This window comes from Spermophilus citellus (genome assembly GCF_964194105.1).
Source record: "Spermophilus citellus genome assembly, chromosome: 5".
NCBI lineage: Eukaryota > Metazoa > Chordata > Mammalia > Rodentia > Sciuridae > Spermophilus > Spermophilus citellus.
In genome coordinates this window covers 101,982,373-102,008,474 of record NC_138186.1, presented here as the reverse complement: position 1 = coordinate 102,008,474, position 26,102 = coordinate 101,982,373, and the positions used below count along the sequence as shown (strand labels likewise).

The window sequence follows — 26,102 nt, the reverse complement described above, 5'->3', positions numbered from 1 at the left end:
TTATAGAATTTGGGGTGAATGAGCTATTTCTGTGTACTGTGCTGAGATAGCAATACCCAACTCAGAGGGTATTATGACAATTAAATAAATTAATATACACAAAGTGCCACATGTAGTTCCCAGCATGAAAGTTCTCACATGCCAGCTTTTATTATTTAGAAGAGCCTCTTTCAAAGTTTCTGATCTCAGAAAGATTTTTACAGTTAAAAATATTGAGGACTTCCAAAACAATCATGTCCCTGTGGACTTTAGCTATCACTATTTGTCAAGTTGAAAATTAAAATTAAAATTTTAAGAACACAAGAAAATGCAAATATTATCTTCCTATTATAGTAAAACAATTTTGACCTTGTAGATCCCACCGGAAAGTTCTTGAGGATCCTTAGGGATTCCTAGACAACCTTTGGGGAACCACTTAGCATGAGGTACTGTGTAAAGAATTGTGTATAGAGAGAGGTGCAAGATACAGTTGGTGCTCTCTGTTTAAAGCTTATTGAAAGAGGGAGTTTACAAATTCTGACTACACAATTAAGCTCTGGAAGTGTGTGTGGCCCCATATGGTGAGCATGTCCAAGAGCAGTGGGACTCACTGTACTAGGACATAGGGCAGGAGGGATGATGCTTCCTAAGAGAAGTCACTTGAGCACTGTTTGAAAGAGAAGTTATTGTACATATACACTAAAATTCCCTTGTATGAAGAGCCAACCTACTGCCTTTACAGTTTTTAGGCCATGATGTTCTGATTATAGCTTTTACAAATTACTCGGAAAATTTATTACCCATGAAATAGATGAAAACATTAGCCATAAATGTCAAGTACGGAAAACTTAAAATTTGACTCTAACTGTACATAAATACATATAAATAAATATTCACAAATTCTGATTCATCAGTCACCTGAGTTCATTTTTCTCATGGAGCTCTGACTTTGAAGCTAAGGGAAAAACTGAGCCTAAGACAAGCAGAGAATTAGACCAATGGGACATATTGATTGAATGGAAAGAATTTCTACACATATGTACATAATTTTTTCCTTCCTTCCTACTCCATTTCCCTATCTATCTATATATCTATCTGCAGATTAAAAACAAAAATGAACCAAACCAACAAACAAAAATATTTGAAATCATTTTGTCTTTGTTGTGTGTTAACGGGCTAAAAATTAAAACTTGAAACCTTGAAAGTTTTTTTTTCCTCCCAAACTTTGCTTAGTTCCCTTGGGGAGCAAATCACATGATGATAAATTAGGAACTATGTATATAACTCTTTTGTTTAGACACTATCAGACCAGCTATTTTTGCTGTTTTTCAGTATAGAAAATACCTCTTATTAGCATGGATATAGAGAATTAAGAAATAAATTGTCAAAAGTGTTGACTCATGAATAAATAAAGAAAGGCCAATCAAAAAAAAAAAAAAAAAAACCACGAAGGAACAAAAACAAAGCTAGTGCTGCCTATTATGGCAAGATAGACTCTGCCTACTCTAGAGACCCTGTCCCTTGCCACCAACTGGAGTAGTATTTTCCATTCTGCCTTAAAGATTAAAGCTGTTAATTGTTTCAGAAGTAAGCAAACCATGTTAATTTGACTTCATTTATTATATATTTATAACTGGATCATTTATTGGCATATATGTTTTCATTGTTTTACATGCCTGATGATTTTATCAAGTCTATTAACACTATTGCAAATATAATACTCTGGGGAAAATGTGGTAATGGTGAATTGCAATATAAGAAAACCTTGACTAGTTTGGAAAAATGGAAATGATAATATGTGTTACTTTGAAGTATTTTAATCAGAGACTGTTTTAAAGGACATGGAAACATGAACTCATTCCCATGGAGAGTTTTAGAAAACTCCAGCTGAGTTTGCATTAATAAGCATGTAAGAACCATTTAGTATTGTACAGGACGTATCTACAAATAATTACTAAATATTTTTTAAAGTACTTGGCAGAAAGTTTGCTGTTTCATAAGTAGGCTAGGTCCTCTCTAATCTCACAACTTATATAAAATGCAAAAGTAAACATATTTTAAATTTACATTGATAGTGTACAATGAATTTATTTAAAATTAAAAGTGAAATAAATAAAACAGATATTTCTTACTCTGTTTAACCTCTTATATTCTTGCATGACATTGAGTATTTCTGAGCCTCTTTCTTCCGTTTACAGCCACAGCTGTCTCCAGTGAACAGAATCCTGTTATTATCATTGCTGTGGTGGCTGTGGCAGGGACCATCATTTTGGTGTTCATGGTGTTTGGCTTCATCATTGGAAGAAGGTATCACATGGAATTGTTCTAATATTTAACACAATATTATTGAATCTTGAGTATTATATGGGCCTATTACTTATTGATTTTAGTATATTAGAATCTTATACAGTAAATGAGAACTTTCTTTGTCTGATATAAAATCTCAAGTCAATAAATTGTTATTATTCCAAGATCAAAACAAAGTGAGAGTTTTATTATTGCCTTCAGTTTAAGGGGAATGAGCATTGTAATTTCTATTGGATGAATTTTTATTGATTATTTTCATAGTTACATTTTCATAAAAATGTAGAAAATACCTAACAAATGCTTTACTCTATAGATATTGAAATAAATGCCTGTGGAAACCATTTAAAAACTGGGAGTTTTTTCCCAAAGAAATAATAATCAAATATGCATTTATTTATAAATCTAAATCCATAAATAAAGTTCCTTTTGCATTGTTTTACACTGACTCCATTTTCTGTGAGTTTTTAAAATCATGTGAATTGTCATATTCTCTCTAAATGGATTTATATCTATTAGGAAATAGTTTTTAAGTTATAGTTCTCACTAGTATGTTGTTAAGTAATAAGGTACATCATACTGAATGCTAAATATATAAAGTAAAATCATTGATTGAGATTGTCACGAATTTGGCTTTTTCTAGGCACTGTGGTTATAGCAAAGCTGACCAAGAAGGGGATGAAGAACTTTACTTTCATTGTAAGTGTTTGGCTTTTCTTTATTATTCTGTACCCCAATTAATAAAATGCAAATATCATTGTTAGTATTAGCATGAACAAATTCCTGATGCATCATGCTTGACATTTTATGAGTTCAAACTTTTGCTTTAAAGCATTTAAGATATTTAAAATGAAAATCATGTGATGTGAATTCAGAAAAGTAAAGTGTTTTGAGAAATGTAATATAACTGAACCATATTCAGCTGCTTTTACATCACAATTTTTCCTTTTGCAAACTTTGCACAAGTATTTCTTAACATTCTAATAACAATTCATGAAATGTTCCATGTCCCCATTTGCTGTCTAAAGTATCACTTCAGATTAGGAGGATAAACCCTTTTCTCTTGCCCAATGAGTGATGCTACTATGAAATATTAAACTAAGGAGCATCTTTCCTGTATGAATTGTTTATCACTCATAGATATTTTATGGTGCACAAAGAATACAAAAGTATTTCCAATTCACTGTATTTTCCTATTGATTTTGAGTTACCTCTCTCTTAAAAGTTCATATCAGAAATCACATTCTAAAGAGAACCTCAGACCCAAAGACAGTGCCCATCTGTGTTGATATGATTCTCCTTGCAATGTGAATGGCAAATTAAAATAGGAGCTGAGAGTAAAATATACTAAACAATCAAATTATTCCAGTTCTGATAATTAATAATTTCTATTCAAACCTATTATTCCTATTTTTAATCCTTGAAAATATTTAAAACCAATTTTATGTATTTTTTCTTCATAGATATGATTCTTACTAAAATTTCTCATCATAAATAAATTTCCTATATATACCATAAGAATATCCCTTATCATGAAATTGATCATATTCTTATGTCAATATTGTAGAACATTTTGTCATATGCCCTTCTAAGTCATAAGTACACATAAGCATCAATCAAGAATTCCTAATCATTTCAGAATATCCTTGTGTTTGTTTTATTTAAAATTCAAATGAATATATGTGGTTTAAATACACAAATTGTGAATACTCTTTTTATCATTCCTAAATTTTTCAATGTGTTTTTATTTGTTAAGCTACCTTACCCTGATTTTACATTTTGAAAGAGAGGTGGATTTATGTAATACAGATCCAAATTGAATGGGTATAGAATTCCAGTCAGTAAAGGCAGGAAGGTCATGTGGGATGTGACAGATTACTAAAGTAAAGGAGAGGTAGATTTTTTTTAATCATGATTTTTAAACTTCAGGGCTCCTAACATTCATGGACTCCCCATTCCTAACCCTGGGAGGCCCTAAGCACTTTCACATATGTAATTGCATCTTCGTTTCTCAGAGAGGGTATCCCAGATCATAGGAGGTTCCAAACTTAAAAAATTTGAACCTACTCCTGATTATAAGGGAGTACATGTGCCTCTGCTACCCTCCTGGGATTATCCGATATGTTCCCACTGTGAGAACTTCCTTTTGCTAATTCATCAGGGACTTCCCTGTGACAAGCCTCAGTGAAGAGAGCACCATAGTCAGCATATAGCTAGAATTTTCAAAGGAAAAGTGAAGGTCCCAGTTTTTCCAATTTCATGATAGTACAAAATATTTTTTTAACAGTCCCCCAGACAGGAAGAGGAGAATCAAAACTTGAATCCCTATATTTTTATTTCTAGTGTAAAATGTATACAGAGGGTTAACATGAGACCTTATTTCCTGGCTTGATCCTCCCCACTTGTAAATAATGGCACAGTTCTTTAAGATTATCATAATCAGTATGTCACTTTGTTTCATTTATTGACTATATCTGAGATATCACAAAATTATCAAAGATTTAAATTTTAGTTAATTTGATTTTAATTCATAGGTTAATGTAGACATTAAATTGAAACACGGCTTCTCCAAAACTAATTGTACAGCCTAGTGTTTCATTGTCATCATTCAGTTTCAATATTTTGATGCCGTTCACATTTTCATGTTTCACATCCAGTTTGTAATTAAGAAATATATGTAAGTGAATGTCTTAAGCTAACTTAGAAAAGATGAACTTGGTATATATCAACAGTTTTCATCTCTGTGGCAAAATATCTATGGTGGTTTAAAGGTATTTAACATTCATGAAAAATGTAAATGAGGTATTAAAGCATAAAAAAATCACACTTTTACACTGAGATAAGAACAGACCAGAATATTCAGAAACTATGTCAATATTTTCTTTATTTTAAAACATTCATATGAAAAATAAGAGCACTTAACCTGTCCTATCCTGGTAATCTTTGATATTTTACAAGGATATATTTTCTTGTCATTTGATAAGAACCAGATATTTCATTTTATTTTATTATTATATCTAACATACCTCAAGTACAACACTGTGGGAACCAGCTGTTTACAAGTTGGGGTTCATTTATTGTACATGGACAATTTTCCTAGGTGCTAAGACATTGGATTGAATTTTTACAGAAACTTGAAAGCAACCATTTAACTAGCTTTTAGAGCACTGAATTTAATAGAATGTCCAGTCATTTGTATCAGGTGCACTCAACTCTCGGTAGCCCCAAGTGCTACATTTAAAAATATAAACACAATGGAGGAGTTTAGTGAAGCAATTCCAATTTACATTTTGTTTCCTCCTACCATTTCTTCTAACAATGTCTTGGAATCCAAGCTGGGCAGCATTTCATGTTTTTATGCCAAAATAGCTTTGGCCTGTCAAAATGTTTTATGACAGCTTGAATAAAGAACCATCAAAGAACCATTTGAAATGCAGAAGGCTAACTCCAATCTAGCTCTCTTATCAAAAAATAAAAACAAATAAACAACAACAACCCTCCCACCCCATCCCACCCCCACCCCACTCCCCCCCCCAAAAAAAAAAACAATGAAAGAAAGAGAGAGCAAAAAGGGAGAAGATGGCTCTTTCTCCATCTGCCTGCCAATCTAGGAGGTTAACCTATTGTTTTCTTCCCTTCTCTCTTTTTCTCTTTCCCCCTCTTCCTGTACTCCTTCTTCTCTCTTTTCTCTTTCTATCCCCTCTCTCTTTTCTTCTTGTGTTGTTTTTTATTTTTTTCATGTTCAGCTTTAGTAACAAATGAACATCTGTCAGTTTTATAAACTGCAACAATAATTGTTTAAGACAATCAATTTTGGATAACCAATCAACTACAGCAGAATAAACCAAGATTTTTAAATTCCATTTTCCTTTATACATTCTGCTTCCTTTTGTTTGTTATATGTTTATTTTTAAAATATAATTTTAATTTAATGTGATGACATAAGCACAGTTAGGCTGCAGTGTAATATATGAAGAAATATATTGTTCTCCAAATAGTAAGATTTCATGGAAAGATTGTTTGGTGGCTTTGTTAACAATAAAGACTTTTTGAGGATATAGTGTAATTTTTTTTTCATTGCATTAATATAACCAAATATATGCCTATCTATCTTATCTTTGTCTTTAACCAAATGATTAGATTTGGAATACATGATTGTTAACTGGATTTGATATAAAGTTAACATAGCATTATCTGTTACCTGCATGCTTCTGGGTACATTTTAAGAAGATTTTAACTTTTAAGATGAATCTATGTTGTTTGAATTTTGACTACCTTTTGTGAGGCATATTGGCTACCTCTTCATAGCAGTTAAGATCTTCCAAAGCCTTATAATTAAAAGGTCTTATAAACAATTCCTCTTTTGAATTGCTGTCATACTTGGTTAACAGATCCCAGGAATAATGTACATTTTCTAACTTTCTTCTGCACTTTGTACATCTGGCCTCTATTGCCTTTCAAGGTGAAGATGAAACTATGTCTTTAGAAGATTTCTCTTTGATTCTGTGATAGCATTCCTTCATATCTTGTATTAATTTTATGTATATGTCAACAGTGGTTGGTCTTTAAAAAAATAAACCAAAAGAATAAGTAAGATGTCTAAATGTTTTTAATATTGCTGTCAGTGTAGTAGTCTACCTGTAAATGAAATGTCTTCTTTTCCCCGTGTATTAATTTGATTGATTGACTGACTGATAGATTTACAAATGTGTTTCCAAGTCCATTACAAACCTCAATATGGCTTGAACTATGCCATGATAGCAGTGAATTTAATTATACCTCAAGTCTGATAGGCATGTCAGAAATTTTGGTGGATGTCTTTTGTTGATTTACTGGAAAAGCTATTCAGTTAGGAACCTATGAGCTGGATCCTATGTTACCTATAGAAGCTTGCAGATAATACCTATACGCCAACAGACTGAAGTAGTCTGTTAAAACTGCTGTGAATCAGGTGATGTGGAAGCAAGTTCACTGTTCCAAGGAGCACTCTGCATAATGAAATTCCTGGGCTGACTGCACAATAAGTGCTTTGCTTCATCACAGTCATGCTTTCTTACATCATTACAGTTAAATTTCCAGGCACCAAAACCTACATTGACCCTGAAACCTATGAGGACCCAAATAGAGCTGTCCATCAATTCGCCAAGGAGCTAGATGCCTCCTGTATTAAAATTGAGCGTGTGATTGGTGCAGGTAAGGCTGTTGTAGCTTCCTTGTTCAGCTGTTCCATTTAGCCAAAATTGAAAGTCATACATCATAATGACAGGCAAATAATTATACTTCAAGTATAGAACTTTTGCATTTACCTGAGCTATTGGAAGCAATGACGCTGTACTTATTTATAAAATCTTAAGGGAAAAAAAGTGGAAAAGAAGCATGTGGCACAGAGAATCTGTATACATGTGGTTTTATGTTGGGTTTTTAAGATATTGTTCTATCATAAGCTATTTCATAATAGTTTTGACCTATTGTTAAGAAACAACTTAGTAAAAAGTAAAAGTCAGAATTTTCCTGAATTTTGGTGAAATATACATTTCCACTTATGATCTTTTTGCAAAACTTTTATTTTTGTCTTTTTTCTTGTGTTTGTAATTATTAGCTATTATACTATTCAAATTCCTTTAGAAAATTAATCTACAAGAATTGTTTAAAGAGTATATTCTATTATATATATATGTTCAAGATAATTATACATTTTTTGTATCCCAGTCCCTTAAATCTATCAAAAACAGTACACATAAAGTCCACACTTTTAAATCATTAATAAATATTTGCTTCTCATAGTTTTTAAGCATTAGAAATGTTGAGAATCTGCTAATGTGCCCTCATGCTATAGTAGGCTATGTAGATTATATAGCATACTTCAGATCTAAATGTTTACTCAGAAAAAGGTTGATAATTGAATTGAAAAGCAGTAGCCTTTGTAACAGATTGTTTAGAAAAGCTTAATTTCTATGAATGAGCTGAAATGTATCTTTAATTTCATTTTGACACTCTGTTCATAAACTATTTCATTTTGCATGAGAAGTAGAATCACCCATCCATAGTAATGCATTCATTTTAACTTGTAATTTTTTTCTTAATTAAAAAGTATCTTTAAAGAATATAATTCATTTACTTTGAGAAAGGAAATGTCTCAGAATGCAAATACAACTGGGTATTCTGTTATTTCAGGAGAATTTGGAGAAGTCTGCAGTGGTCGTCTGAAACTTCCAGGGAAAAGAGATGTAGCAGTAGCCATAAAAACCCTGAAAGTTGGTTACACAGAAAAACAAAGGAGAGACTTTTTATGTGAAGCAAGCATCATGGGGCAGTTTGACCACCCAAATGTTGTCCATTTGGAAGGAGTTGTTACAAGAGGTAGATATTGGTTGTATTTTTTAGTAATTTTATGGACTGAGTGTCAGAAATTACTATTACTGTGTTCACAATTTAAAAAATCATATCAAGTACATTTTATACATTCTAAGTGAGCATATTTCCCTTGGTATGTTACTAATTAAAACAATTATTCTTTTATGCTATTACCTCAGAAACAATTGGGGAAAATGAATATGGGGTTTAAGTTGGAGAATAAATCTTATAAATACATGGAACAAGTGAGAAATATTTTTATTCAGTTTCAAAAGCATAAAAGTGAGAGTTTAGTCTTTACATTTTGTATAAAGTATCATTTTCTTTGCATTTCTTTCACAAGACAGAAGTCTAAAGTACATGTTGACTTTTATTCCTATGGTTTAATTTTGTGAATCACAACCACTTTCTAAGCAGACTGAATGACTTTTTTAAGCTTAGTAGAAGCACTGAAAACACTAAAAACACTCACACTACCCATTCAGTCTCTTAACAGAGCATCATGTGTTTTATTGGCGATGAAAGGGAGAATAATGCAAAAATTTAGGTAATGGCTTTGAAATAGCATTTTTTTCTTTTATGTATTTTTTGATATTAGGAAAACCAGTCATGATTGTAATAGAGTTCATGGAAAATGGAGCCCTAGATGCATTTCTCAGGGTAAGTACCCAAATTATTTCCCCATTCAAAATATATTATGCATGCTGCCAATAAAACTTTATGAACTTTTATCTATAATGTAAAGTGTGAACAATATAAACTATAAGAGGTCAGAAATTGTCTTTGAAAATCATGTTAATAATCAGAATTTTATACTGGATTAAAATAGAATCTTTTGAACATTTACATAGTACAATGTTATTTTAAAAAGTGGCTTCCAATAATATTATTACTTAAAGTATGGAGAATACCTTTCAATTTTGTAATTTAAACATATGTTATGGAATAGTATATACAACTCTAAATGAAATACAGAGGAAATATAGAGAAAACTGAAAAGTGAGATAATCAGTTGATTTTGGCTCTGTGATCCCAACTCTGTTCTGTAAAAATATTTCCATTGTATTGTTATCTGAAAACTGATCATAAAATGTACAATTATTTATATGGTTTTTAATTAATGGTCTTTGATTTTTGTGATAAACCTTAAATTAATAGATGTGCATAGTTTTACTCTCAGAGGTTTACTAAGAATATAAGCACATTGACATTTTTCCAAAATGGCAAAAAGAAAATAATCTAACAAATAAGAGGTCAAGTTTATTTTACATGATCTAGAGTGACACATTCAACCCAGATTTATAAAAACTCAGAGGATCTAGAGAAATTTTAATCATTGCATCCTTATGATGGGCTCTTCAGAGCATCTCCTAGGCAGCTTGTCAACTCAAAGCAGCATCCTGCATGCAGCCTGCTTCTATTCAGTTGTAGAAATCTGTGGGTTACAAACATCTTAGGAACTAATTGTAAATGTTTCTCTAACTCATGTGCTGGGATGTTGTTGCAGGCATGTAATGTTTCTACTAGCAGCAAAACAATGAATGAAATAAAAACAAAATCAGTCTTTAAAATTTTTTTTCTACTTCGTAGTGTTTTTTCATTTTCGATCAAATATTTTTTTCCTTTCTTTTTGTTACTATTTGGAAAGAAACTTATAGTTTATGTGTGTTTATTTTTAAAAATATTTTTAGATTATATAATTTTTAGCATGGGGGAAAACACATCTGTCAGAAGTAATTTTTTTTATATTCCATTTTTGAAATTTGACTTAAAAATTAGGGTATTCATTTGGATTTGTATAATCTCAAGATATTGTTAAAAGTAACAAATTAATATAAAAACTAAATAATTACCACCCCTCTATCTTATTTTATTTGTATATTAATTAAATCAGCATGTATTATATTTTTTCACAAGCATATATGTTATACAGAAAATTATTGATCCCTCTCATTATACAATTGTAAACAAGAAGATAGATATCTTTCATGTTGACTTTTTTTTCTATTTTAAAGTACATTTCACTGGACCTTTTATTTTGTCTTTCTCCAGAAACATGATGGTCAATTTACCGTCATTCAGTTAGTAGGAATGCTGAGAGGAATTGCTGCTGGAATGAGATATTTGGCTGATATGGGATATGTTCACAGGGACCTTGCAGCTCGCAATATTCTTGTCAACAGCAATCTTGTTTGTAAAGTGTCAGATTTTGGCCTGTCCCGGGTTATAGAGGACGATCCAGAAGCTGTCTATACAACTACTGTAAGGAAAAATCTATTCCTGTGCTTTTTCACATTTGTGAGATTTTCCTAATATGAAAGCAGTGTTTGCTGCAAAACTAACTATAAGAAAGAAACAAACTGACATCTCAGCTTTATGTGGTAGTTAATTTTTTCTTTTGGAAAATTTATTGTTGTTATTATAATCTATGTTATAAGCTAAGAAGGAAAGTAGTAAGAGATAACACAACTTACTTTCTATTTGGATGTTCCTATAAATGGAGTATAATTGCTATGTGTAGTGGCACATACCTATAATCCCAGCATCTTGGGAGGCTGAGGCGGGGCCTGGGGGGGGGGGGTCAAGGCCAGCCTTAGCAATGTAACCAGATCCTGTCTCAAACTTAAAAAGCAAAATAAAAAGGTCTAGGGATATAACTCTGTGCTAAAGCACCTGGGTTTAATCCCTGTGTGTGTGTGTGTGTGTGTATGTGTGTGTGTGTGTGTGTGTGTGTATAATTTGCATACAACAATTTCTAGTTACTATCTTATAGTTGAAGCAAAAATTTAAAAATATATTCATTTTGAATAAAGATTCCAAAAGAATATTACCTATGCTAACTGATACGTTTTGTGATATTAGTAAAATAGCCGGCATGATGGTGCATGTCTGTAATCCTAGCAGCTCAGGAGGCTAAGGCAAGAGGATTACAAGTTCAAAGCCAGCTTCAGCAAATTTGCCAGGCCCTAAGCAACACAGTGAAACCCTGTATCTAAAATAAAATACAGTAAAAAAGGGCTGGGGATGTGGCTCAGTGGTTCAGTGCCCCTGGGTTCAGTTCCCAGTACCAAAAAAAAAAAAAAAAAAAAAAAAGAGAAAAAAAGGGAAATATGTGAGGATTTATATAAATACCACATATTTCACTTCATTTTATTACTGATACAACTAATTTGTAATTGTCTTTTCATTGAACTCTTTTCCCAGAGACTACACAGACCATTAAGTACAGTTGATTAAAAATGAAAACTTGGAATGAATGTCTAACATAAAGATTAGTGACTTTAAAGACAAATAGATTCAAAATAATTAAAACTGATGCTGCTAAACTTTTAACCAATATACAAATATTTAACAGTAGCTTTGGGCATGACCATAAATGATTTATAAATTATTATACATTTTTAAAATGTTAACTTCTTTTTATAACAGGGTGGAAAAATTCCAGTAAGGTGGACAGCACCTGAAGCCATCCAGTATCGAAAATTCACATCAGCCAGTGATGTCTGGAGCTATGGAATAGTCATGTGGGAAGTTATGTCTTATGGAGAAAGACCTTACTGGGACATGTCAAATCAGGATGTAGGTGCTATACTATATCAACAAACAAGATGATTCAGTACATTAGTAACATTATTGTTGGAACACGTGGGTAATGGTTGATTAAGAACTTCTTACAGAATTATGAAAATATAGTTATTTTGTTTTCCACAAATATTACCACAATAATTTCATAAATTAGCAGTTCTATGAATTTTGTTTTTTTGGGGAAAGAATTCCATTGTTTCTTTTATTTCAATTCTATGGGCTCAATAGAAATCTATAAAGGGTACTTCTTTGTTAACAAATATAGTAATGCTGTGCTTGGGGAGCTGCAGTGGAGCAGTCACATAAGAAAAAATCATTTGAGGAGAGGAGGGGAAGGAAGGCTGTGTTTCATTTTGTCTTTGAAGCTTATCATTGGGTTTCTTTTAATGTTCTGAAAAAAAAATCTTTTAAAGTTATACTCTGGTTCAATTAATAGTTTCATGATACAATGTAGTTTTTATGATCAATAATGGTGTTGACATTTTAGAATGTCATCACAATGGCAACATCCTTGGAAATTCCTTTTTCAAAATTGTGACTTATTCAATGTGGATACCAAGAGGGCATGCTAACACATAAATATGGGTTTATCCTTTGAGAAAAGAAGTTGATGACCTCCCATGGAGCTTACATATCACACCAAGATATCATTTATAATTTATAAAATGATATAGCATATGTACAAATAATTTTGTTTTATTAGGTTGGACTTTATAAAATTGTCATTTTTGTAGGCCAAGAACATTCAAATATTAGTAGATTCATGGAATTCAAAATATTGAAAATCTGAGCAAATTTAGAGAAATGTAGAGCAAATTTAAGAAGTAGGAATGTTCCCCGGAATGAACTAAAAATCTGGTGGCGACCTTGTTCATGGGAAATATGAGAATTGTCTGTCTGAAGGAACACATTGAGAAGTCTAGAATCAAAGGTTTAAGGAGGTATAGGGAGACCAATGAAATTTACTCATTTTCCTATTCCAAAGATGCAGTTCCCTGGTGGAAATTAGAACATGATGTCTGAGTAGATTGATGAAACGTTAACTTGAAGGAGTTTGGGAATGATACAGGGCAAGTTCTTGGAGACTAGTAAAAAATAAGAAGCACTTAAGGGAAATGGCATTGCCATTTAGAAAATGGACAATTAGCAAATTGGTGGTGTTAACTCTTATAGAATCATAAATATGGACAGCTATCAAGCTGAGTACAGCTAAAATCATTTTTTTAAAAAAAACAGTTCATTAAAATATCATATTAAATTGATATATTGTTATAGTTTTAGAATTGGTCCTATTAATTTATTATGGCTCTTAAAACTCATTTTTAGACAATAAAGTAAGGCTGTCCCTGTGTTGTCAGATAGGTGATTTTTGGTGGGGTTTCCTCCAATATCTGCATTAGATTTTAATTATTTAAATCTTTTGATATTTTGAATTGATTAATGACATGAAAGTTTGTCTTCTTTTGTTTTGTTTTGGTTTTTGGTTTTGTGTTTCAAAGATAAAAGTCTAAATAATGAGTCCACTTGGCAGAAGCAAAGTTGTTAATATTTGACAGGTCTCAGTGTCAAAGATATCATGGACTGTCAAAATGTGGGCAAACAAATCCTTGGGGCAGAGAAAGAGAAATATTTACATTCCCCAGACACTCTATAGAGTTTCATTTATTTTGACACCTTCCTTCTGTACTAGACTCAAACATAAAAGGACTGACAGGAATATGAGATGTCTTAAATCCAAAGTTCACTTAACTTCTAAAAATAAATAATGGAAACAGTTAAGAGGTAGTATGTAAATATCTCTAATTTGAATTATTTTAATTCCCTGGGTATTATTTTGTTGTTTTCCTTGAAAGAAAACATCATAAATATAGAATTTTTATACTAAGATTTAATAAATATTTTATTGGTCAAATGAAATTGTAGTGAAGTTTAATTCTATCCTGATTATTTAGCACCATCCTTTCTTCTTTTCTTTTTTTATTTTGAATATCTGAATTCAATTTATACACAGTTTTATTTAGTAGTAAGAGATTATCTACATAGTTCAGTTTATATAGTGAAATTGATATTAATTTTCTCATTGAATAATATTCATTACATCATAATTACATTGTTAAAGTACTTTTTGAACAGCTGTAAGTTAATTTTCAATATACAAATGGATAAAAAGTGGACAATTTGAAATAATTCTTGGATAAAATTTTCTAAAGAAGTATTTTTTTACTTGGAGTCTCTGGTAAGAATTCATGGAGAGCATGAAGATATCCGTGAATTCCATGGTATGTGCGTAGAAGCACCCTTGTGTTTGAATGTATTGTATTTTTATGGAAGGAGGAGAAGTTCGCCTGAATCAGATTTTCAGATATGTTCTGAGGGGGGTAAATATTTATATATATATACATATTAGTACAATATATTTACATACACACAGATACACATACACACATTTACACATTAGCCTAGATGGATTTATTGAATGAACCAATTTACTTTGCACTGTTAAAATTTAGTTCCTAGGTATTGTCAAGGATTCTAAAGAACTATCAAATTTTTTTTTTTTTTTTTTTTCCGGAGGAAGAAGGGGACCCAAGAGATGGAATCCCTGTTTTTTAAATTTTTAATATTTTATTTATTTATTTTTTTTTTTAGTTCTCGGCGGACACAACATCTTAGTTGGTATGTGGTGCTGAGGATCGAACCCGGGCCGCACGCATGCCAGGCGAGCGCGCTACCGCTTGAGCCACATCCCCAGCCCAGAACTATCAAATTTTAAACGCCTTGCATTTTAAAAGATTTTTCTTAAGCCACTGTGAATACCAGATGCAAACAGATTTCTGTATTTCCAAATCTCCAAGCTTAATGCTGAGTAAGATGAGGTTTCTAAATTCACAATGAATAAATAGGAAAAGAGTGGTATAGAAGTGAGTCAGAGAGTTATCATAGGTAACCCTGGACAGCCCAGTGAATGTATGACCAGTCCCACATCCAAGCAGATTATCACTTGATTAACCCCTTAACGAACCCTCATTTTTGTTTTCACATGCCTATATCTTTCTTGAGTTTTAACTGAGGTGAAAACAGTTGAATTTAGACACTTGCCAATAAATTCAAAAGGTTAAACTTTCCAAATAAATTTCTAACTTTCATCCTTCAGAAAAATTTGCAGATAGTTTTTTTCCATTAATGTCCTTTCAAAGAGAATGTTTTAGATATGTAAATATGTTCAAGCAAAATAAATATTGGGAAATTGAAAATACCCCTTTGGCTTTGACAGCAGCTTTTAATTGAATTAATATCTTGATTAATCCAAATAAAATTTTTACTTTGAATTTAAGAAATTTTGAGATTATATAGATTTTCATTTTGTTTACAGTATATACAATGTTTTACTTTTCTTACTTTAAGATAGAATGATCAGTTGTTAATTTGATTGGTAGGTACTCATTAAAACAAAAAATTTAAGCTCCCATAATTACATGTCACATAAAGATTATTACTTGAAGACATCCATTCAAATTCATTTAAGACCTTTGAAAATATAATGATACTTGTAACTAAATTTAGTCTTAGCTGAACTGTGAGCCCTGAATTTTTCCTTTTAAAAATAATCATGGAGGTACGGTAGTGCATACCTGTAATCCCAAAAACCAAGTTGGAAAATCGGAAGTTCCAGGCCAGTCTAAGCAACTTAGCAAGGCCCTACACAAAGTAGGGAGACCTTGTCTTAAAATAAAAAATAAAAATAAAAAAGACTGGTGATTTAGCTCAGTGGGAAAGCACCCTTGGGTTCAATCCCCAGGATATCTCTCTCTCTCTCTCTCTCTCTCTCTCTCTCTCTCTCTCTCTCTCTCTCTCACACACACACACACACACACACACACACACACACACCAAAAAAAATGTAGTTGATTTATGACTTTGTACTTTTCCCATATTATAATAGAAACAAAAATGTGATTTTTTTGGTCAAACTTTGACATGATACCATAAGTGGAGTCCAACATATTTAATTGAATTAAATATGTGTTGTGTATTATTGTTAGGTTAATGAAATGAAAGTTAGCATTAAACAAAGGACAGAAGCCAATCACAAAATCCCCATTTTCAGTTATTATAGGCCTAATGTCATGGGGTCTCTCTATGCTCTTTTTTTTTGGTCTTAATTACAGTGGTCCTACTGTGATAATATGGAAACACTTCTCAGCAAGTAACTTTTGATTTATTTCTAAGTATTTGTTGACAGTATATGCCAAAGGAATGATTCCTGTTGTGTCACAGAGGTATTTTTAGAAAATGCCACTTGCACTTACCACTTCCCATTCCTCTGGGAAATATCTAGATATAGAATTGCTCATGAATGTTTTTCTTTCACTTTTATTAGAACAGTAAAGGCAAATCTGCACACATATCCAAGAGATTTCTTGGTAATTTCACAAAAAGATGTTTTAAATGAATTCAGTGAATAATCATATAATCCTCCAAGTGGAGATTTTGCCATTTTACCTGCATGCTTTGTTTCCCAGAATATTGCAGAAAGTTAAATTTTCTTTTCCTAATTGGAAATAAAGAGCAGTTCATAACTGCATGGGCTTTGTTCGGCCAACATATATCTAATTCTGTCTTCTTTACTAGCAGCTATGTGATATTGGCCTTTTATTTTCAAGTGCCACATAGAATTATTATAATAATCAAACTTATCTAACAAAGCTTCTGTAAAGATAAAATGAGATAATTCCAGTTTAAAACCACACCAGGCTTCTAATAAGCATTTCATAAATATTTACTCGGATTGTTTGTTGTGTCTTTAACAGATAAGCTGTTCTTCTGGTAGACTAAGCTAAAAACTGCTTGACATCCAAGTCCAGTTTGTGACCCTATTGGCCAATTTGTCCAAAGGGTATGCCTTAGATAATGCCAGACTATTTTAAAAGTCAGTGTAGAGTCCCAGCAAGTATCGCTAATGCTCTTCTGATTGGGGGACATGATTATCAATGGGAGCATTAGGGTCCCAAATTCCAGAACATCTCTTTAAGTTTATACTCTTCTAGTATCCTTTAAAAAAATTGTATAGCATTATGTCCTTGAATGTAGATAGAAATATTGTTTTATGTTAAGATCATTGCTATTTCTTTACTATATCAGTGGGTTGTCTCAAATTTCTATAAAGAAATTGGATACCTGCAGAGGTTAATTAACTCTTTCATTCCTGTGAGCGTCATTTGATGGTACTATACTTTTTGTTCTTTGGTGCAAAGACTTGGGAATGCATTGTGTGCAAAGCCCTCAAGAATTCTAAATGTTGTCACAAAAAGTTGACACCGTATAGAAGAATATGTAGGAGAACCATGAATATTTAGTTCTACATTTTAAAGGTTTTTTAGAGGGAAAGATCATTTCACTTGTATTATTTCTTTAAGGACACCCGAAGAAGCTACAAGCAGGGAAACAGATTGGGAGGTGGTGGAAAATAATGACTGAACTAAAGTTCTGAGTATTAGAATGAAATTCTGCAAATCAGAAAGAGACTGCATTGCTCAAATACAAGCAAACTCAAATAAAAGCAAAGTCACTCTTCCTAATGAAAAAAAAAATTACCTCCCTAATTGATTATTATGTGTTTATTTTGAATGTAAAGTTTTACAAGTTATTATTTTATTTCTAAATGACTTGAACCACTATTTAAATAATTTAACCCAGCTTTCTAGGTATATATTTACTTTTATCTAAATGGTTTTTTATATAGCACTTTTGAATCCAGGTGCACTATTGTTAGAGGAATGTTATTCAAAACCACATGAAGTTCTTTGCATTAGATCAGACTCTTAAAATATAGTTCCTCCTATATTATATATTTGTGATCATGTAGAGTTATCATTTATGTGTATTTGCTTTACATAGGGATATTTTAAAGGAATATTTACAGTGATAGGCAAAGTTTGTAATTTGGAGATCATAACTAGGAGAAATTTTTAAATTCTGTTGTATGAAATTTATCAGCACTCAGTATCATTGTTAGTTCACTTCACTTAAAGCTAAGGTAAATTTTCCACAATTGTTGTTCAAAATAAAATCCCTTATGCCCCATAATTTGAAATTTTATGAAGATGTAACTGTGGGACACTGATTATAACACTCTTCAGGCAATGAAAAATATTTTCCTTACATCTAGTATATATTTTATTTAGGAAGTAGAATCATCAGAAGGTGTTAACTAGTTGGCTATACATGTAAGGGAAAGGAAAATAGTTCTCAGCATTTTGACTGGAATAACTTGAGAGTGTTGATAATTGAAATAGGAAAAGATTGAAGGGAAGATGATAAATTTAATTTTAAACTTAAGAGTGACAAGGACCTGTGAAAAATCCAGATGAAGTTGTCTTACATAAGAGTGGAAAGATAACCTAGTCACCAGGAGAGAGTTTGGGCTAAGATGTGGGATCACTTTTTAAATATTATGATAATTAGGGGTATCTACTTATCTTTTATACTTTATCAATTTGAACAGAGAGATTTCATAAGTTCAAATAGAAACTTCCTTTTTTCACATACATAAAAGATTTTCTCCAATAATGATTAAAGCTGGCTATGTCATTCATTAAATCCTACAGTTGGGCTGGGGATGTGGCTCAAGTGGCATGCGTGCGGCCCGGGTTCGATCCTCAGCACCACATACAAACAAAGATGTTGTGTCCGCCGAGAACTAAAAAATAAATATTAAAAATTCTCTCTCTCTCTCTCTCTCTCCTCTCTCACTCTCTCTTTAAAAAAAATCCTACAGTTATTTACATTTTAATATCCTATTGAATGTAAACATACATTTAATGGATATGTTTCCCTAAATTTACTAAGGTCATTAACATTTTTTAAAACATAAACATTTTTTAAAACCCGCTTTTTATGTCTACATTTTGGCCTTAATTTCTTCTCAAATATACATTTTTTCAGAAAGTAATTTTTTCCTACATTTCTACTGCTATTATAGAATTGTCAAAGGATTTGTTATTTCCCCTAGAATAATATTTTAGTATTTTATAAGACCTTTCTATTTGTGTTATTTTCTTATTGTGTTCTTTCCCAGTTTCAATTAAACTCTTTCTCCACACACCCTCCTCTGCCACTGACCTTGGAGTTGGGAAGGGATGCAATCACCAGTGCAGACTGGCTCTAGCACTTCACTAATCTTCATATTTTTAAAAAGAATAGCATGCTTAATAATATTTTCTGCCATAGTAATTCACATATTTTGGTATCTTTTTTGAAAGTATCATTTACACCCATCAAAAATGAATATTGTGGATTCACACTGAGTAACTCAGAATTTCCTTTTCCAGCTTGCAGAATTTTTTAATTTGTAGGAAAATGTGTACATTCACAATGTTATGCAAGTAAAATAGTTCCATAACATGTTCCCTTTTGAAAACCTCTGGGATGACATTAAAAATATTTCCATCTCTTGCACCCTGGGTGAACTTAATTGCTGCTCCCTATTGCTGAATTAACTAGGAAATGTCATCATACCCTGCCCTTCACAAACTCCTTAATAACAGGCTTAATATTCGTGCATGTTTTGGAAAAAAGTCAGTCAGTCTTTTTCAAAGCAGTGTGCTTCACTCTTATCAGGATAAAAACCATTTTGCCTACCAAGCAACTTATTTGATTATAATTGAACCTCAGTCAGTAATATATTTAATGTCCTTTTGGCTATTAGGTTATAAAAGCAATAGAAGAAGGTTATCGCCTACCAGCACCCATGGACTGCCCAGCTGGTCTTCACCAGCTAATGCTGGATTGTTGGCAAAAGGAGCGTGCTGAAAGGCCAAAGTTTGAGCAGATAGTCGGAATTCTAGACAAAATGATTCGAAACCCAAACAGTCTGAAAACACCACTGGGAACTTGTAGTAGGTAAGAAATACCTAAGGAAATGAATCTGTATGAAATTCAAATATTCAAATAAATCATTTGCCTCCTCATTCCTACCCCAATAGCAGATTGATTTTTTTAATGACATATAAATACATATTAAATGTATTACTGAGTACTTTTTTTTTCTTTTCAAATAATTTTCCTTCACTACTATTAAAGAGAATCTATTGTTTTTGTCTTAAAAGTTATGATATCACCAGCTGTCTCTCTTAGAAAACTCTTTGTGAAAAAGCAGCATTTTATATTTTCAGACCAATATTATAATTACACGTTTTTATTTCTTTTGCAGTAACTTTTAGTTATAGGAATGTTGCTTATTTTATTATCTTGCTTTCAGTTATTTAATAAAATGGTTCTGTGAAGTTAAAATTTATGAAAGTAATTTGACACATGATTTAAGAGGTATACCAATTAAAAGGAGTCAGTTAATTGTTGGCTTGATGCATTGTAACACTTATTAGCAGTTACTCAGCTTCAGCTGCCAGGTAAACCTGATGTTTTGGTCTGTATGGTAGGAAGTTGGGCACCTGTGGAGGCATTGTAGCTCCCAAGGTGCTCACAAGTGTGCACCCCTAGTCGTGATGGCACCCTTGTGGCTGGAGCAAGTTCCAACAGACATATCTGCTTCTTCTGGCCACTTTTGAAGAAACAAATGAACAATTATTTACTAATTCCAAATACTGAAAGCTATACTTAGTGTTTTATGTTTTTGGTACTGAGGAATAAACCCAGAGACACTTTACCATTGAGCCACATCCCCAGTCCTTTTTATTTTTTTTTTTCTTTTGTGACAGGGTATCACTAAGTTACTTAGGGCCTTGCTAAGTTGCTGATGATGGCCTCAATGGTCTTCCTGCCTCAGCCTCCCAAGTTGCTGGGATTACAGTTGTGCACCACCACTCCCAGCTTTAAACTATATTTTTAAGAACACAAGAAAGACACATCATATAAGTAAAATTTAAATTAAGAAATTTGTTCTTGCTGGGTAACCTGTATGTTTTAGGTTTTTATTATCATATCTGATTGTTATTATATACATCAATTAAGATATCTAACTTTATTCCTTCTTCTCTTGTTCTTGCACAAGTTAAGGCATTCTTTACTTTGGTAATTTATGAGAATATTTGTTTTTCTGTTTTGTTTTCTTGTTTTTTCTTCTTCTTTTTCTTATCTAGGCCAATAAGCCCTCTTCTGGATCAAAACACTCCTGACTTCACTACCTTCTGTTCAGTTGGAGAATGGCTACAGGCTATTAAGATGGAAAGATACAAAGATAACTTCACAGCAGCTGGTTATAATTCCCTTGAATCAGTGGCCAGGATGACTATTGAGTAAGTTCAAAATCCTTTTTAAAACTGTATTTAAGAATCGATTAGGTACAATACACTTTCTACATTAGGTTACCTTCTTTATATGAAATCAGATGTGAATCACAAAATCAGGGGGGAAAAACACCTTTCTTTAAAAATGCTTACTATATAATAGGTCTTTATCTTTTTAACTCTTGCTGTAACCATCTTATTAAGTTGATAGTTACATATTCATGTTACAAATGATGAAGGCACAGCTCAGAAATTTAATATATCTTCTGAGTTGCTTCAACAAATGAATGACAACTATTATGGCTCCATAGCCAACGTTCCTGTACACTACCTAGTGAGGCTTCCTTTCTCATTAACCATGGAATCATTTAAATTTCCACTTAGATTTATTGTACCATGTTGTATCAGACATTTAAAAAATCAAAATATGTTAGAATATGTTAGAATGTACAGGTGATTATTTCCTGAAAAGGTTAAAGGAAACTTAATTCAATTAACTATAGCTGAGATTTTAACTTTTTGGAAAACGTGAGATTGATTCATTTTTTTTAACTGCAAAATGACCTAAAAAACAACTTTTGAAATTGCTATGAACTTGAAACTAATTGAACTAAGTTTTCAGTTCTGGCTACATCACATGTGGTCTTATATTTACTATTTCTGAATCTCAGTTTCCCTCAGTTTTACAGGTGATGCAGTTCCTCTCAGTCAATATGTTTGAAAATGAGATACAATGGTCAAAATTCTATTCATGGGATCCTGTTTCTGTACTGCCATGAGAAGGGTTGCAGATTCTCAGATTAGAAAATGACCAGCAATCAAATATTCTTTCTGGTATATTTCACAAAATGGCATGTACATGGATTTAAGAATGTGTACATGATCGTGCTCCATTTTCTTCTAACCACCCTATGGCTAGACTTGATATAAGCACATTTGCGTACATAAAGTTATCAATGCCCCTGAAAAACTATGCATCTCAAAGCCACTGCTATGAATATTTAAGTATTAAATTATTGCAATATTTTAACTGTCTATAGATATGTAAGCTTAACCTTTCTAACTATTGAGAAAGACAAATATATATAAACAGCTAACTGATTTCAAATTTGAGCTATTATACAGTGGTAGCATTAAGTGATAGTATTATACTATGTTTTTAAATATTTTCTAACACATCATCAAATAACTGAAGTAAACACACAACCAATAAGTATGCTCAGAATTAACCACAATGATAATTATTAAATGCCTTATAAAATTTTGTGATGCTTCCTCATATTTAAACTAGGTCCCAGAAGTGTATCCATTCATACTATTTTATTTTTTCCAACTAAAAATTTCAAACCCAATTAGATTAAAAAGTACAATATTTCAAATAACATTTCTTAACCATATACATTTCTTAATCCTATACATTAATAATAATTTTTTAAATTTTAATAATTTCTCATATAAATTTTCATATCTGTTCAAAAATAGCTACCATAACAAATTGAGACCCTGAATAGCTAGGTTTTAACTAAGGAGAATGTTGATGCACATTACCAATGTGATCCACTGCAGGAATATGATCATAATACCCCACAGCAGCAAGTTAAAATGTTGGCCTAAGACGAATAGGTTATTTAAACAGTTGATCACAGTTTAGAACCTTATAAACTCTTTGCAAGGTACATAATAAAAAATACATTTGTCTCTTTCAGGGATGTGATGAGTTTAGGGATCACACTGGTTGGCCATCAAAAGAAAATCATGAGCAGCATTCAGACTATGAGAGCACAAATGCTACATTTACATGGAACTGGTATTCAAGTGTGATAAGAAGTTCTCCCTATGTGGGAGTTTACAGACTGCAAGAGAAAAGTACTGGCCTTCAGTATATACATAGAATGCTGCTAGAAGATTATTGATGGACTGGGTCCTTCCTACAGTGAAGAGAAGATTTAAGAAGCACCTATAGACTTGAACTCCTAAGTGCCACCAGAATATATAAAAAGGGAATTTAGGATCCACCACTGGTGGCCAGGAAAACAGCAGTGACAATAAACAAAGTACTACCTGAAAAACATCCAAACACCTTGAGCTCTCTAACCTCCTTTTTATCTTATAGACTTTTTAAAATGTACATAAAGAATTTAAGAAAGAATATATTTGTCAAATAAAATCATGATCTTATTGTTAAAATCAATGAAATATTTTCCTTAAATATGTGATTTCAGACTTATTCCTTTTTAAAATCATTTGTGTTTATTCTTCACAAGGACTTTGTTTTAGAAAGTTGTTTATAGCTTTGGATCTTTTTAGTGTGAAATCTACGACACATTACTACACTGGGTACCTTTGAAAGAATATCAAATTAAAAAGAAAAAAACAGCATGATTGAAGTTATATCTTTGTCGCAACATTGGTATCCTTTATGTGCCATTTTATTCTGTTTAATAAGTACTGTTTTGATATTATTTGCTGATTGGCAGGTAGTCCAGAAAAATGCAAGTTGCCAAGAGCTCTGATATTTTTTAAAAGAAGTTTTTTTGTAAAAATCAGACAACACACTAACTTTTCAATGAAATAAAAAAGCAATAATGATCCATAAATACTATAAGGCACTTTTAACAGATTGTTTATAGAGTGATTTTACTAGACAGAATTTAATAAAAGTAACTCAAATTTTAGGTTTATGTCTGTATAAAACAAAAGATGAGGCACTTCATCTAAAGAAGGTTGGTGAAGCCAAGTCTCTGAAAGCAAGAACTATCCAGTGTTATCTAAAATTTAATCTGAGCACATCAAGATTTTTTCAATCTTGTGACATTAGGAAATTTAGGAGAAGTAGTCGACGTCTATTTTATATTATTTTCTGTTGAATGCAGTCCAAACATGAAAGGAAAGAATTAAGTTTTATATTAGAACTCTGAAGCATGATAAAGGGGGCAGTTCACAATTTTCACTGTTCAAAAACAAATTTGCTGCATAGAATATCACCACTGCAAGTTAAAAACAAAACAAAAAGTCTTTTATTTGTGAACACTGATGCAAGAAATGTGTTAAATGAAAGAACTCTTTTTACCCAAGAAGGAAGAGGTGAAGAATCTGGCTAAAAGAAAAAAAAACTTTATTTATTAAACCATATTATTTGATTACTGTGTTAGAATTTCATAAGCAATAATTAAATGTGTCTTTATAGATATTTCAGGAATGTATACATATTGTGAGTAATGCTTTCAAAAGTTATGAAAATCATGAACTACCCCAGAATTGAACTGTTGTACTTCCAAAGAAAATTGGGCTGTTTATAATGATTTTAATAGAGAAAGATCCCAGGGATCGGTCATAATTGGTCTTGTTTGATAATGTGGACATCCACAAACAAACAAACAACAGAAACAAAATCTGTAAATGTTTCTTTGTAAAACTTGTAAATTTTATTTATACTGTCTTGTTTTGTACACACATTTCTCTGTAGTGGGCTCTGAATACATTGAAAATGCACTATATTTTTCTATTTTACTTGCAGAGCATCACAAAAGAACAGGTATTTTCAGTGCTACATAATGTGTTTTCCCACATTTAGGACCAAAGATGGCTATAGAAAAACTCAAATGGATTGCTTCCCAAACCCCTCCCCACCCTTTTTTTTTTTTCTTTTAGGTCACTGTACAGTGTTATTTGATATTTTAATTTATTTTTTGGATTGACTAGAAAAATCATTTTAATTTTACTAAAATGTTTTTTGTCCCTAAGGAAAAGAAATCTGTAAAAATAATTTTAATTAGCATAATACAGTCACCTAGATACTTCCATTTGTAATCTTTGTAATAGACTGTAAATATATTTTTGGAACTATAACACAATGTGCTTGAGGGTTATTTTTCAGTGTCTGCAGTGTATACAAGTGTTTATACTAAGTACAGCACTTTACAATTCTAATCAGTAGCATTGGCCTTTGTGAGAATGAGTGAGAGTTTGAGTGAGTGTTCTTAATTCCGTTTGGATTCTAGACTCACTAATAATGAAGTTCTTTTCTTGTTCATAGCTTAAGGTGCTTATTTTTTCTATTAAAATTAAATTAACAAAAAGCCATTCTAGAAATAGAAGACATAGTATGGTACACGCAAACGGTGTCTTTCCTGCTTTTTTCTAGCACTAGATTTATAGTTGAGTAGTCTTTCTTGAGTAGAAGGGCAGAATAAAAGTTTTTTTGAGTTTTTTTTTCAAAAATAACTTTTTTCTTCAGCAATATACCTCATCTGCCTTAAATTTTTTACAGCTCTTTACAGGGAAAGGGGAGAAGGGATGGGAAAGACACACAGCACAATAGGAAGTGTATGATTACATCACTCTCTCTCGTTTGTAGGTTTCTTTTCTCAATTGACATTATGATTTTGAAGTACATGTATGTGAAACAAATATTAGGAGAAAAAGAATTAACATTGTAATGCTGATTGTAATACTCTCTTCCAGAAAGAGACGAAATGGTATAATGATAAGAATGTACAACTTGCACCTTGAAGTCTTTTTTGATAAATTAGTGCTCAGGGGAGGAAAAGTAAAAAAAGCAAACGTCAAAAATAGAATTCCAAAATTTAAAATGCAAAAGGAAATGGCCTCCTTGCTTTAATAGAGCCACCTTTT

The 26,102-nt window shown here is 31.9% G+C and overlaps 1 protein-coding gene across 6 annotated transcripts in view; it reads left to right on the top strand.

Moving 5' to 3' along the window:
• The window catches only part of EPHA7 (EPH receptor A7), a 168,702-nt gene extending 143,438 nt beyond the window's left edge, over positions 1-25,264 (top strand). For 2 of the 6 annotated variants that reach the window (XM_081294724.1, XM_081294722.1), the window contains exons 8-17: positions 2,178-2,286; positions 2,927-2,982; positions 7,363-7,476; positions 8,458-8,643; positions 9,236-9,297; positions 10,690-10,899; positions 12,067-12,216; positions 19,931-20,124; positions 21,321-21,476; positions 23,174-25,264. In XM_081294724.1, coding sequence (XP_081150850.1) covers positions 2,178-2,286; positions 2,927-2,982; positions 7,363-7,476; positions 8,458-8,643; positions 9,236-9,297; positions 10,690-10,899; positions 12,067-12,216; positions 19,931-20,124; positions 21,321-21,476; positions 23,174-23,288 — 1,352 coding nt within the window. In that variant the 3' untranslated portion in view covers positions 23,289-25,264. Of the gene's footprint in view, positions 1-2,177; positions 2,287-2,926; positions 2,983-6,029; positions 6,156-7,350; positions 7,477-8,457; positions 8,644-9,235; positions 9,298-10,689; positions 10,900-12,066; positions 12,217-19,930; positions 20,125-21,320; positions 21,477-23,173 lie in introns of those variants that run through there. The other 4 variants (XM_081294723.1, XM_081294721.1, XM_081294726.1 and 1 more) reach the window with 2 other exon arrangements.
• The last annotated feature ends 838 nt before the right edge of the window (positions 25,265-26,102 follow it).